Source organism: Panthera pardus, unplaced genomic scaffold, assembly GCF_024362965.1.
Source record: "Panthera pardus isolate Hobbes unplaced genomic scaffold, ASM2436296v1 HiC_scaffold_12, whole genome shotgun sequence".
NCBI classification, from domain to species: domain Eukaryota; kingdom Metazoa; phylum Chordata; class Mammalia; order Carnivora; family Felidae; genus Panthera; species Panthera pardus.
Genome location: NW_026526677.1, coordinates 53,265,909 through 53,280,395, shown reverse-complemented (window position 1 = coordinate 53,280,395; position 14,487 = coordinate 53,265,909). Strand labels below are relative to the sequence as shown.

The window sequence follows — 14,487 nt, the reverse complement described above, 5'->3', positions numbered from 1 at the left end:
CTCAGTCGGTTAAGCATCCGACTTCGCTCAGGTCATGATCTTGTGCTCTGTGAGTTCCAGCCCCGCGTCAGGCTCTGTGCTGACAGCTCAGAGCCTGGAGCCTGCTTCAGATTCTGTGTCTCCCTCTCTCTCTGGCCCTCCCCCGTTCATGCTCTGTCTCTCTCTGTCTCAAAAATAAATAAAGGTTAAAAAAATTAAAAAAAAACGTATTTTCAGTAAGTCTTTTTCTTTGCACTTCAGTCCTTTCTGTTGCAGTTAGATATTTCAGTCTCTTGCTCTGTTCTTTATGGCCTCAAGACAAACCAGTCAGATAGAACTCTAGGAAAAGCCTTTCTTAAAGCAATGATGAATTCAGAATTTCTTGACAATAGCTGTGTCTTGTTGTCACTCACAGCAGTAAGGCAGAAATGAAGAAGTGTGTGGATAAGCATGTGTGTGTGTATGTATATATATATATATATATACACACACACATATATATACATATATATATGTATATATATATTAGAGTGTTGCCCTGTTCTTACATACCTAAAACCCTCACAGTGACCCCAGAAAACCTAGGAGATCAACAAACCCATCTAATTTCCAATCTCACCGGGGTTCTAGTACAGCTGGCACCATCCCAATCAAATTCTCTAATTCGGTCCTGTAATTTCATATGCAGGAAACTTAGAAGCCCATTAAACCATGAATCTCTGCTGCAGTATCCCCAGGTTTTGTTATCTTTTCTGGGGAAAAATCAGGAGACTGTCTTATTGAACAGCCTAATCAAATTTCTTCCTTTAACTGAAATCAGATACACATTTTTCTTCATCTTTATTGTCTCTTGGTGGCAGCTCGTTCCTGTTGTATTGAAGGACTCCCCATATCACGACTGTTTCTCAATCCCAAGGGAGATGAATGAGAGGAAATCAATGAGACTGAGATCATTGAGGAGCCATTCCATCTCAGGTCTCGTGAGACACCACCTAACCTAGCTAACTGAGAAGTGGTCTTGGATATCTCTGAAGATAGTTCTTGATTTCAAAGTGGATGAAACTCAGTGCCTTCACCCTTGGATTACAGACTCAAGAAAAGCCAATATGTCTTTCAACTTGACGAATTAAATGAAGTTTCCTCTTCTGAGAGGCAGGTACCTAGTTATTTCAATGCACTCAGAGATGTGCAAAAGCATGAGAAATATCTGTGAGTATTGTAACCAATCCTTATTAAATTACAGAGACTGTATTATGTACTTTGCATGATTTTTCTCAATTCTCTGACAACCTTACAAACTAAGAATTATCATCCAAATCTTATATTAGGAAACTGAGGAGAGAAGAATAAGACAATTAGCAAGTAACTGCAATCAGGCCAGATTTTGAACCCAGGCAGGCAGTCTGAATTTAGTTTCTGATGTCTTACTTTCCAGACCACACAGAGAAGGTGACAATCCTAGGAAGTGATTTGTACAAGAGATGTTTGGAGCATTTGAGGAAGACTTAGATTTGGAACCTAAATTTTATTTCCTTACGAAAGCTCTCTCTCTAAGAACTGGTTATATACCTTTTCCTTATAGCATACATCAACATATCATTTCCATACATACATGGGAGGTTATTTGATTGATCATGTCTTTTCATTAGCACTTCTCATTAGCTTCATATATCATGGAGCATGCATATTCTTACTCTTTGGTATATATAAGACATCCAGATGAGGGCTTGGTACATAGCAGACAGTCAGTAATGTATTTTTTGAGAAAGTAATAAGATGAAAGAGCAGACTTAGAAGATATATTTACTTCATAAAATTGAAAACCTAAGACACTGTAGAGGAATAATGCTTGTGTGATGTGGATTGTGTTTACAGACACTGACCTAAGGAAAGGATAAGTAGTCTCAGACTTGGAGGGTCTGAAATGGAAAATGGTTTCCTCAAGAGAGTATAGGCTTTCTGTCACTAGACTTGTACAAGCAACTTCTAAGTGACCACATTTCAGGATATTACATTTGGGAGCCAAGCATCATAGCATTATTAAATTATACATGCTTTGTAACTAATTTCTCAAATAGATGATAAGATTATATTCCTATGGTTTAAAAACCACAGGTATTTCCAGGATAGAAGTAAAAAATAAAATATTTATACCTTCTAAGATGGACTTTGAAATGTTTATAGTCACTTGCCATTATAATTTGATTGTTGAATTTTTAAGGGTATAAAAAATTACAATAGAATTGTGGTAAATTCTCTTTTATGGCTTAAAAATTTAAGCAAAATAACAATTTCATTAGTAATTAAAACTTATAATAACATTATAATCTATACAATTTATAGCTGTAGTAATCGTTAGCACGAAGTAATAAACTTGCAGTAGCATACGAGAAATGTATATTGCAATTAATAAAACAAACAAAATTAGTTGGTCTTTTAATAATACAGGTGGATGTGAATAGGGGATTGAAGGAAGGATATTCTTTTTAATTATTACAAAACTTTTTATCTTATCTTAGGTGTTTCCACATTCTAAAATTCTTTTGAGGTGAGAACAATTGGATGAAATTAATGTTAATGTCCCTTCTAAAAAAGAGGGTCTTTGAGATTCGAATTCAATAAGGTAAGAATGATGACTTTGACTTCACCTACAAGGATCTCTCATGGTGAGATGTCTCCAGTGAAAGACGCCTCTTTTACTCTTTTCTCCTTACCTATTGGCATAATCTCAATCTATGGCCCAGTCACTGCCAGAAACCTTCCCTGATTTACCTCACCTGTAAACCCCTGGTCTCTGACTTTCTACTTCCCTTCCCATGGCATGCTTCACTTGGAGACTTCGGGGAACACATACTTGTGTGGCTTCTGGTCTGACCTATCATATCAGAGCTCATACTGTAAAGCAGACAAAACAGACTAAGGCAATATATTTTATAATCCAACTAAATCACGTGGCCAATCAAGAAAAGAGATAAAAATTTATTATATAGATACATTAGGTTAGACTACATATGTACTGAAGAGCTAAATAAGATCATGTCTTGCAGTATATTGAGTGAAAAGAACATGATGGAGATCATAGATCTGGTGAGGGAAGATCTCGTCTGATCCATAAGGAAGACTTGCAAGAAGATATGCCATTTTTCAGACATGGTCACTTATAAAAGTCTGTTAAAAAATTCATTTGCTGGGTTCAATCCTTTATCTATTTGCCTATTAAACATTATTTATCGGTCCTGTGTATATAAAGCATTAATGCTGGTTGTAGAGAAAAAAATGAGATGCAATTTTCATAGCGTAATGGGGCAAGAGACATACACATAATTATAGAACAGTTTATATTTCCTAAGGGAGGTATGCTGAAGATGTATGATGCCCTTAACACAACAGCAAGGACCCTAGAAGGGCTTCAACATATTCATGTTTTTTAAAAAATTTTTTTCAATGTTTATTTATTTTTGAGAGAGAGAGAGAGACAGAGAGACAGAGCACAAGTGGGGAAGGCGCAGAGAGAGGGAGGGAGACATGGAATCCAAAGCAGGCTTCAGGCTCTGAGCTGTCAGCACAGAGCCCAATGTGGGGCTCGAACTCATTATCCGTGAGATCCTGACCTGAGCCGAAGTTGGACGCTTAACTGACTGAGCCATCCAGGGACCCCTCATGTGGGTTTTGAATGACTATTAGTAGCTTTCCAGGTGACCAATCGGAACAGCTATTCTGTGCCCCCAAGAAAGCAGTGTATGAAAAAGCATGCAGATGTGATTAAGCATGCTTTTGGACATTTCGAAACACTCAGATATGGCTGGAACATGAAATACATGATGGAGTGTGATGGTAAATAATATGAGATAGGTGAGCAAGAGCAAGAACAGAAACAAGAAGAGCTTTGCACATCATACCAAGATCCTAGCAGGAAATGCAGCACACACCTACATTAGGACATCTAAAGACAGTGAAATACAGAAACCATTTTCAAAGATGTGGGCAAGTGTAGGGAAATCACAAAGTCTTGTGAAGTTCCTGGATTAGTGACCGCGGGCACTATTATAGTCCTTTGTACTGAAGGGTTAAGAAGAGGACACGGTTAGAAGAAGAAACCAAATCCAGAGGGAGATAAAGCCAGTTTGCAGCAACCCTGCCAGGAGGGAGCTAAAGGAAAAAAAAATCCTGACCTGCCTTTAATCCTTTGTTGCTGTTTCCTATAGTCAAATCCAACCAGAAGTGAGAGAGCAGGGAAGTCTCTGGATGTAGTCCAGTGTCCCAGGACCAAGAACATGATGGAAAGTGGTGGAGGGTAGACCAGAGGAAGGTAATACAAGATATTCTGAACAGCATACACTAAGAAAGGTTATATTTGTATTATTGTTGATTATTTTCACATGATAGAATATTTCTACAGCAATGTAGAGGTTTCACTGGAAGATGCAAATCCTAGAAGTAGGCATATTAGTTACAGAGCTATTTTAATACCCCAGGAAAGAAATGAGAAAAGCATGAAGTGGAGTCGAATTGATGGGAATGAAAGAGAGGCAAGAAACTGAATGGATATGTGGGGGGAATAAATGACATCGAGGATGACTTGATTTCATTTTCTAACCACTTTTAGGAAGATAAAGTCTTGTGTTCTCTTCATCATTATGCTGTCCACATCTGTCATCAATAACACTGCCTTTCATCCTTCCACATTTATTCTACTTGGAATCCCTGGAATGCAAGATCAGCACGTGTGGGCTGCCATCCCCTTCTGCTCCATGTATATCCTTGCTCTGGTTGGTAATGGCACCATCCTCTACATCGTCATGACAAATAGAACTCTACATGAGCCAATGTACCTCTTCCTGTGCCTGCTTTCTATCACTGACCTGGTTCTCTGTTCGACCACATTGCCCAAAATGCTAACAATATTTTGGTTTAGGTCCCACATAATTTCCTACCATGGCTGCCTCACCCAGATGTTTTTTGTTCACACTATTTTTGCCACAGAGTCGGCTGTTCTACTGGCCATGGCTTTTGACCGCTATGTGGCTATCTGCCACCCACTTCATTATACATCCATCCTCAATGCCACAGTGATTGGGAAGATTGGTCTGGCATGTGTGGTCCGTGGCCTTCTCTTTGTTTTCCCCTTTGTCATCCTCATCAAACGTTTACCCTTCTGTGGACACCACATCATCCCCCACACTTACTGTGAGCACATGGGCATTGCCAAGCTCGCCTGTGCCAGCATCAAGCCCAACACCATTTATGGACTCACTGTGGCACTTTCAGTCACTGGCATGGATGTGGTCCTCATCACCACCTCCTACGGCTTGATCCTGCGGGCTGTGCTGCGCCTGCCCTCCAAGGATGCCCAATTCCGAGCATTTAGCACTTGTGGAGCCCATATTTGTGTGATTCTGGTTTTCTATGTACCTGCCTTCTTTTCATTTTTCACCCACCGCTTTGGCCACCAAGTACCTCCTCATGTCCACATTGTACTTGCAAATCTCTATCTCCTCGTGCCCCCTGTTCTTAACCCCCTGGTCTATGGCATCAATACCAAACAAATCCGCCTAAGAATATTTGGCTTTTTAAGGGAAGGAGGTAGCTAGACTGTCTACATACCCCAAGGACCAATGGGAAAAGTTTTATAATTAATCTTTCATCTTCTCTAGTACATCTTATCCTTGGACTAGAGGTTTCTGTTTCTGCTAATTCTAGCAAACCAGTATCATGTATTATCTGAAAGTTTCTGAAGTATTTAGAACAACACATTTATACTTGCTCAATCTACAGAAGACTATTTTCCTGTAAGGCTATTATGTGGCTCATTAATTGGCCTGTAGGTTTTGAGTCTTCCTAGGAAAAGGTCAGGAGGCATTGTAGTACTTTTGATAGTAAGAACCAGTAAATTACTCTATGTACAGAAAACTTAGGGCTGGAAAGAGGAAAAGTGATAAGAAAAGATCCACTTACTTATAGCTTCAAGAAATTGAGAATCACACACACACACACACACACACACACACACACACACACACCACTGATTGATTAATTGATTGTCAGCACTTTCTTAGACCAAGAGTGTTTGTAATAAGAGTGTCAATGCGAGACCAAAGATGGCCATGGTAGCCCAGGTTCCTCTGTATCTGGGATCAGATTTAAACAGATGGAGATGACTGCTATGTAAATTATTTTGTGGACTACTATGGAGAGGTAGCCTGACCTTTTGTTTAACCTCATTTAGTCAATAATGCTTTGGGTATATACGAATTCCCAGGACACAGTTTCCTGCTGATCCTCACCAGGATAACCCAGGTTACTCAGGCTTGACAAGTATCTTTCTCCAAATAACTGGCCTTCATGCCCTAGCACAGGCTTACCTTCCCTAGGAGCTGAGGTTTGTTACCTTTTTTTTAAGGTGCATTATAAATGAAAAATCTTGTGCACATCAAAATTTCCTCCAATGGCTAACTTTTGTGCAGCTTATATTAGAGCATTGAATAAGGCTTCTCTACAGAATTTTGTATTAGTCAGGTTTTCCAGGGAAATAGGACCGATAGGAGGTAGATAGATGATAGATGATAACAGAGGTAGATAGATAGATACATAGATACATAGATAGATACATAGATGATAAAAGAGGAGATTTATTGTGGAATAAATTATGTACTAGGTATAATGGGCATTGAATTTCACAGGTGAATAAGGCACAGTGTGTGACTTTAGGAAACTCATGCTGTAGGGAGAGAAGAAGTTAAGTTAAAAAAGATTGGGACACCTGGGTGATTCAGGCATTTGAGCATCTGACTCTTGATCTCAGTTCAGATCTTGATCTCGGGGTCATAAGTTCAAGTCCTGTGTTAGGTTCTATGCTGGGCATGAAGTCTACTTAAAAAAAAATTTGTTCCTACAATTTTAGAGACTGTGAAGTCCCACAATCTTCTGTCTGTAAAGTGGAGACCTGGGAAAGCCAGTGGTGTAATTCAGCCTGAGAATGAAGGCTTGAAAACCAAGGAGCCAATGGTGTGAGGCTCAGTATGAGATCTGAGACCCGAGAACTAGGGATGCTGATGTTCAAGGGAAGAAAACCGATGTCCCAACTCAAGCAAAGAGAGCAAATTCACCTTTTCTCTGACTTTTTGTTCTGTTCAGTCCCTCAATGGATTGGATGTTGCCCACCCACATTGGTGACTATTATCCTTACTTAGTCCACTGGTTCAAATGATAATCTCATCCCCACCTCTGAAACACTCTCGCAGACGTCCCACAGATAATGTTTTACTAGCTATTGAGGCATCCCTTATCCCAGTCAAGTTGACATATAAAATTAACCATCACAAATTCTTATTGGGTTTGTAAATTATGCTTGTGCTACATTATTTTTTAAAAGAATCAAGGGTATTAACTCCTTACTGAGTATATCATTTGCAAATATCTTCCCCTATTCAGCAGGTTGCCTTTTTGTTTTGTTGATGGTTTCCTTTGCTGTGCAGAAGATTTTGGATTGATGTCGTCTGTTGCCATGCACTCAAGAAAAAGTTCTCAGACACCAGACTAAGCGGACATACAGGGCTGCCTCTGCAAGAGAGCAGCAGCAACGGGGGTCTGCACAGCCTTTATTTTATGTTTCATAAGATATAGATATCAAAGAATGTCAAAGCATGGAAAGAAAACACAAAGAGCCTCCAGATATCAACCAGACACACATCCGGTGTTTACGTGAAAGCGTGCAGGGAAGATGTGCAGTTTCAAAGACTACCAGGCAGGTCTGTTTCTTAACTGGCTCCTGGGGGATCATGGAGCTCTGTTCTCATAATGCTATCACATTCGACAGCCTTGAGACCAGAACATAGCTGATGTTTCAGCAATTACCCCATTCTCCTTCCCAGGGCTTACAATACACTCTCTAGAAATAACTCCACAGAAGTCCCACTTTTTTTTTTTTTTTTTTTTTTTTTTGCATTTGCTTCCCTTGACTGAGGAAACCTATCTAGAAAAATGTTTCTACTCTCTATGTCAGAGAAATTACTGATGTGATGGGGGACCATAAGGCAAGCTGAGGGCAAAATACAACCTAGCATACCCCCCATCCCAGGTGGGATATGTGTGGGATATGTGTGACATTCCTCAGGCACTTCTGGCTGCCCAAGGACAAAGGAAAGGACAGAAAATAAATGGTTAAACTGATAAGAGTCTCCATCAGTTTACAAATACCTTAGTAAATTACAAGAAAAAGAAAATCTTATCAGTAGTCTAATCTCCAAAAACCTATAGACTCTATTTCCTGGAGCCCCACATCACCTCTCCATGGTGATATGGGGAACAAAGGCAAGAAGGAAATGGCAGGTAAAATTAAATTTCCTTATAACCTGTAGCCCATTGACAAATACTTGAGGCAAATACAGAGTTTAACATTTCTCCAGGAACTCCCCACTGTCTTAATGTTAATGCTTTGCTAGAGGGAAAAACAAATTTAGCTTGATAATAGGCCTTCAGTAATCTGTGAGTCTTTAGCATATAAAAGCCTCTTTGGAAACTTCTCTTCAAGTCCAGAGTATATAACCAGTCATTCTGCACAACCCCAGTGCAGCTCTTCCTGCCCATAGGTCCTGTCCCTGTGTTTTAATAAAATCACCTTTTTGCACCAAAGATGTCTTCAAGAATTCTTTTTTGGCCATCAGTTCCAAAACCCATGAACCTCACCATCACCCCAAAACCTCATCATATGTGATCTTCTAGGAGTTTTATGGTTTCAGGTCTCATATTTAGGTCTTTAAGCCATCTTGAGTTTAGTTTGTATATGGTGTAAGAGGATGGTCCTAGTTTCATTCTTTTGCATGTAGCTATCCAGTTTTCCCAGCAACATTTGTTGAAGATACCATCTTTACCCATTGTATATTCTTGCTTCCATTGTTGTAGATTGGCCATATTGTAGAAGGATTCTCGCACAGAGGGACGGGACATTGAGGCCTTTCTTCCCAGGAAGCAGCTTTATTCACGCTAGCAGGGATTCAGTGGGCTAAAACTCAAAAGGCTGAGTGCTGAGCAGAGCAGGGTATAGTCTTTTATGCAATTTCTACTTCTTTGTCTCCCATATATGGTGACACATATAGTCTGATTGGATACAGTCCAAGTTACAGAATTGTGTTAGAGTTATGCATATGTGTATAGGAGTTGATTGGGCCACTTTGCCTTTCTTTGTTCTGAGAAGGCCTCCATCACATTCCTTAGGGAGGGGCTCTATCTCTATCACAATATAATCATGGGTTTATTTCTGGACTCTCTCTTATGTTCTATTGATCTATGTGTCTGTTTTTGTGCCAGTACCATACTGTTTTGATTACTACAGATTTGTAATCTATCTTGAAATCGGATTGTGATACCTCCAGCTTTTGTTCTTTTTAAAGATTGCTTTAGTGATTTAGGGCCTTTTGTAGTTCATGCAAATTTTAGGATTACTTATTCTAGTTCTGTGAAAAAAAATGTTGGTATTTGGATATGGATTGCATTAAATTGTAGAATGCTTAGGGTCTTATGGACAGTTTAACAATATTAATTCTTCTAACCCATGAGTATGGAACATTTTTCCATTTGTTTGTGTTATCAATTCCTTTCATCAATTTTTTATAGTTTTCAGAGGAAAGGTCTTTCACTTCCTTGATTATGTAAAGAACTTATAGAGTTGTGAAAAGTAAGTGAGATGATTCTGAGAAATACCAAATAAAAGCTGTGCTATCTAGTTAACAATAGGTTTACAAACTATTGGAAATATGTATGAACGCCTCCTCTTCCCACAATGGAGTCCCAAAACTTTAGACACTTCACTTCCTGATTCTTCTTCCCCTCTCCTTTTTGTGGGCTTTGCAATGAGCATGCACCAAAGAACTGAAGTCTCTGTGTCACCTCAAGGAATGTATATTTGTTCCAATCAGACTACTTTTTGGCCATACATGGGCATAGGTGACTTCTGAGTAACACTGTAACCTCTGTAGTACTTTGCCAAAGAGGAATCAGGGAGGGACTTCACGCTAGAAGATTAATTGCTTGCTGTAACCTTCCTGAGTGTGCCTTTCCATCAGACACCCATTCTTGCAAGAATGTTAATTAGAGCCTCGCTTCACTGTGCTCGGAGTTTCTTCATCCCTTCTTTCATTGGGCCAGTAGGATTATTTCTCACAACAGCTCAATACCAAAAAAGCAAATAATTCAATTAAAATAAGCAGAGGACCTGAATAGGCCTTTTGTCAAAGACGTCCACATAGCAAACAGATACATGGAAAGATGTTCAACATCACTCATCATCAGGGAAATGCAAATCAAAGCTACAATGAGATATTGGCTCACAACTGTCAGAATGGCTAAAATAAAAAAAAAAAAAAAGAAGAAGAAATATCAGGTTTTGGCCAGGATGTGGACAAAAAAGAACCCTCTTGCTCTATTGGTGGGAATGCAAATTGGTGTAGCACAGTGGAATACAGTATAGACATTCCTCAAAAATTAAAAATAGAAGTACTATACAATTCAATAATTCTACTATTGGATACTTACCCCCTAAAAAGCAGAAACAGTAATTTGAAAATGTTTACTGCAACATTATTTACTTTAGCCAAGATATGGGAGCAACCCAAATATCCACCCATAGATGAATGGCTAAAGAAGATGTGTGTGTGTATATATAAACAGACAAATAGATAGATATAGATATAGATATAGATATGTATATAATGAAATATTACTCAGTCATAAAAAAGAATGAAATCTTGCCATTTGCAACAACATGGATGGACCTAGAGGGTATTATGTTAAATGAAATAAGTCAATCAGAGAAAGACAGATACCACATTGTTTTACTCATATGTGGAATTTAAGAAACAAAAATAAATGAACAAGGTGACATTAAAAAAAACATGCTCTTAAATACAGAGAACAACCTGCTGGTTTCTAGAGGGGAGGTGGTGGGGGAAGGGTGAAGCAGCTAAAGAGGATTAAGAGTACACTTATCTTGATGAGCACTGAGAAATATATAGAATTGTTGAATCATTATATTGTACACCTGAAAGGAATATATATAACATTGTATGTTAGTTATACTTTTTAAAAAATATAATTTATTGTCAAGTTGGCTAGCATACAGTGTATACAGTGTGCTCTTGGTTTTGGATTACTGTGATTCATCGCTTGCATACAACACCCATTGCTAATCCCAACAAGTGACCTCCTCAAAGCCCATCACCCATTTTCCCTTCTCCCCCATGGCCCCCCAGTCAACCCTCAGTTTTTTATGTGAATTATACTTAAATAAACCAAAGAATCAGGGAGATGGTTTGAATCAGGATTGGGAATATCACAATCTCTGTGTATATATATCTAAATATTCATAACCATGTATCCAATTCACCTTAGAAAAAAAATTTAAATTTAATGTCCATGGCATATGATAAAAACATAATTACACCAATGTATCCCATTCTGCATGCCCTTCTTATGAAATGATATTGACACTCCAATGAAAGATACAAGCTATGTTCCCTTCACATAAAGCTGGCTTTAGTGACTCACTTCCAGTGACAAGAATATGTTGGAAGTGATAGAATATGACTTACTTCTGAAGCCAGGTTGTGGAAAGAAATACAGACTTGTCTCTCTCCTTTCCACTGCCCTTTCACCTTTGCCCTGCTTCTCCCCTCTTTCTGGTTATTTCTTTTCTTTCATTCACATGTAAGTATTCCAATTTTCTTGAAATTGCCATGATATCATCTAGAGATGAAGAGAGATTAATGAGGATTCCTGGCTGTTCCAGCCTTTAGCTATTAAATTCTCCTGGCCCAGCCCCACACCCTGGAGTAAGCCAGTACCAGATGATTCCAGCCCCTTCTCTGATGTTAAGTAGAGCCAATAGTCAAGATGTCCTCACCAGCTCCTAGAAGAAGAGAAACAAGCTGTCTTTACTGAGCACTGACTAAAATTCCACATTTGTGAGCAAAATAATGTTGGTTTAAGCTACTAAGTCTGGAGTGATTTGCTATACAACAGCCTAATCAAGCTGGAACGATGTCTAACTTAAACAATTTTCTATATGATTAATAACAATCTAATAAAACTCAGAAAATGCGTCTCTACCCAATGCTTAGAATTACCTTCCATTGGTCAAACTGTAAGGTCTGAGAGAAAAGTCCCCAGGAGACCACCCTTACTTCAGATGCTTCCAATGAACTCAGAGGTCCCAGGACCTCCACCATTTTATAGCTGGCTATAAACTTGGGGGGGGGGGGGTCATCACAATCACCATTGTGTTCAATAATGTATTAGACAAATTTACAAAATTCAGAAAAGCACTATACTCAGAATTAAAGTTTTATTATAACAAAAAGATACAGATTAAAATAGCCGAAGTAGGAGATGCATTGAGCAGAGTCCAGTAAGGGTTCAAAGTGTGAAGTTTCTGGTTGTCCTTTCCCTGTGGAGTCATGGATGGGTGTTAGCTCCTCTTGGTCACCATATGTGACTACACAGTGTTACTGCCAACCAGGGATGCTCATTTGAGTATTTGGTGTCCAGAATTGTTGTTGGGGCTTGATTACATATTGCTCATGTGGTGGCTTTTATTCTCCTGTCCCTCCAGGAAGTCAAGCTATACCTCTAGTCTTCAGCTATTGTTGAGGTCAGAACTGATATGATGTGACCCAAAACCCTCATCGTAAATCACACCAATAGACTGTCCAGTGGCCAAAGCCACCAGGCAAATTGAAGACACTTTTGTAAGACAGGACATTCCAGAGGTCTAGAGATCACCATCCAGGAACTGAAGGCTTCTGGTTATGTATTATGCATCCTGAGTGATGTGAGATATACAGATTTATTTATTTTTGTATAATTATATTATTTAATATTTATCTTTTCTCCACTGTTTTAAGTTATTGTCTTTATTGTATAATATATGGCATATATACTTGGGCATTTGTAATGATGCTATTCTCCTCAAATAAGCTGTCTTTTCCTGCAATTAGCTTCATTTTTTGCAACATTTTATAATACATTTTAAATTCTAGTAGGGCAGGGGTCCCTGGTTATATGATTTTCAATGATTTGTTCTTCCACTTAAATTTCAGAATTATTTTGTCAAGATTCTAATAATGAATCATTGAAATTTGTTTGGATTGGCCTTGATTTTATGAATTCATTGATGGAAAAAGCATGGACTTCAAATATTGTTGGTTATTAGTTTTTATTAATGCAAGAAAACAAAACCATGTAAGATCTCATAAGCTAGGATACATAATTAGTTCCTATTTAAAAGAACTTAAAATTTTTTTGTTTATTCCTTTTTTGAGAGAGAGAGAGAGAGAGAGACAGAGAGAGCATGAGCAGGGGAGGGGCAGAGAGAGAGAAAGAGGGAGACACAGAATCTGAAGCAGGCTCTAGACTCTGGACTCTCAACACAGGGCCCAACGTGGGGGCTTGAACTCATGAACCGTGAGATCATGACCTGAACTGAAGTTGGACGCTGAAACGACAAAGCACCCAGGAATCCCAAGAAAGAACTTATTTGGTTCGTTTATCATTAACTTATTCATTTATTTGACTCTTCTAATCCGACCACTAATGCCAAACATGGTGCTAGTGATTGGGATACAGGATTTGTGGAGAATTCCAACCAGCACCATTCTCCATGAGTAGTGTGATTATCCAAAGAACAAGCTTAAAAGTTGTGACAGGTCGAGGATTCTGTGCAGTACTATGGCAGCACTTGATAGGACTTTAGGGACACTCTACAAGAAGAGATTCTTTAGAAGTTCTATGGAGAAGGGTGCCTGGGTGGCTCAGTCGGTTGAGCGTCCCACTTCGGCTCAGGTCATGATCTCATGGTCTGTGAGTCTGAGCCCCGTTTCAGGCTCTGTGCTGACAGCTCACAGCCTGGAGCCTGCTTCAGATCTGTGTCTCCCTCTCTCTCTCTGCCCCTCCCCCTATCATGCCCTGTCTCTCTCTCTCTGTCAAAAATAAATAAATATTTTTAAAAAATTAAAAAAATAATAATAAAAAAAAGAAGTTCCATGCAGGGAATTCACCGGACCATAGATGTAAAAGTGAGAAAGCAAGGCTAGGAAGAAAGGATTCTTTCTGGTTGCTACCTGTCATTGTCATCCATGAGGATCTCTCAGGGACAGAAAAAAAAGAATGACTGATGCAGGATTCTGATGTGGTACCAGAGCACAGCTTTCTGCAGGGAAGGCTGTGTGAATATGACTATGAGCAGGTAGCCCCATGCTTGTCTACATTTGTTGATGATTCTTTCTGTTGATGTATTGATTGTGCCAGGCCCTTCATTCTGCCACTCCTTCCCTCAGCCCCTGTTTTCCTTCTGCTGACACCTGACTTTGAACAAGTCTCCCTACAGGACCTGTCCTGTAGGCACAACTTGTAGTACCATTTGGACATCACAATTCAGAATCCAGCCATCTGAGTCGACTTATGAATGGTCTTTCATGACTTTGAGAGTGGTTAGTACTGTCTTGTGCATTCTGCAAT

The 14,487-nt window shown here is 39.1% G+C and overlaps 1 protein-coding gene across 1 annotated transcript; it reads left to right on the top strand.

Moving 5' to 3' along the window:
• The first annotated feature begins 4,616 nt into the window (after nucleotides 1–4,616).
• Nucleotides 4,617–5,570, top strand: LOC109260025 (olfactory receptor 52D1-like). Its single transcript, XM_019438013.2, has one exon. It carries the CDS (start codon nucleotides 4,617–4,619, stop codon nucleotides 5,568–5,570), a length of 954 nt encoding a protein of 317 aa, XP_019293558.2.
• The last annotated feature ends 8,917 nt before the right edge of the window (nucleotides 5,571–14,487 follow it).

What these genes read in the sequence shown, in the direction of transcription:
- LOC109260025 (XM_019438013.2), top strand. Translation starts at nt 4,617, where the DNA reads ATGCTGTCCACATCTGTCATCAATAACACTGCCTTTCATCCTTCCACA.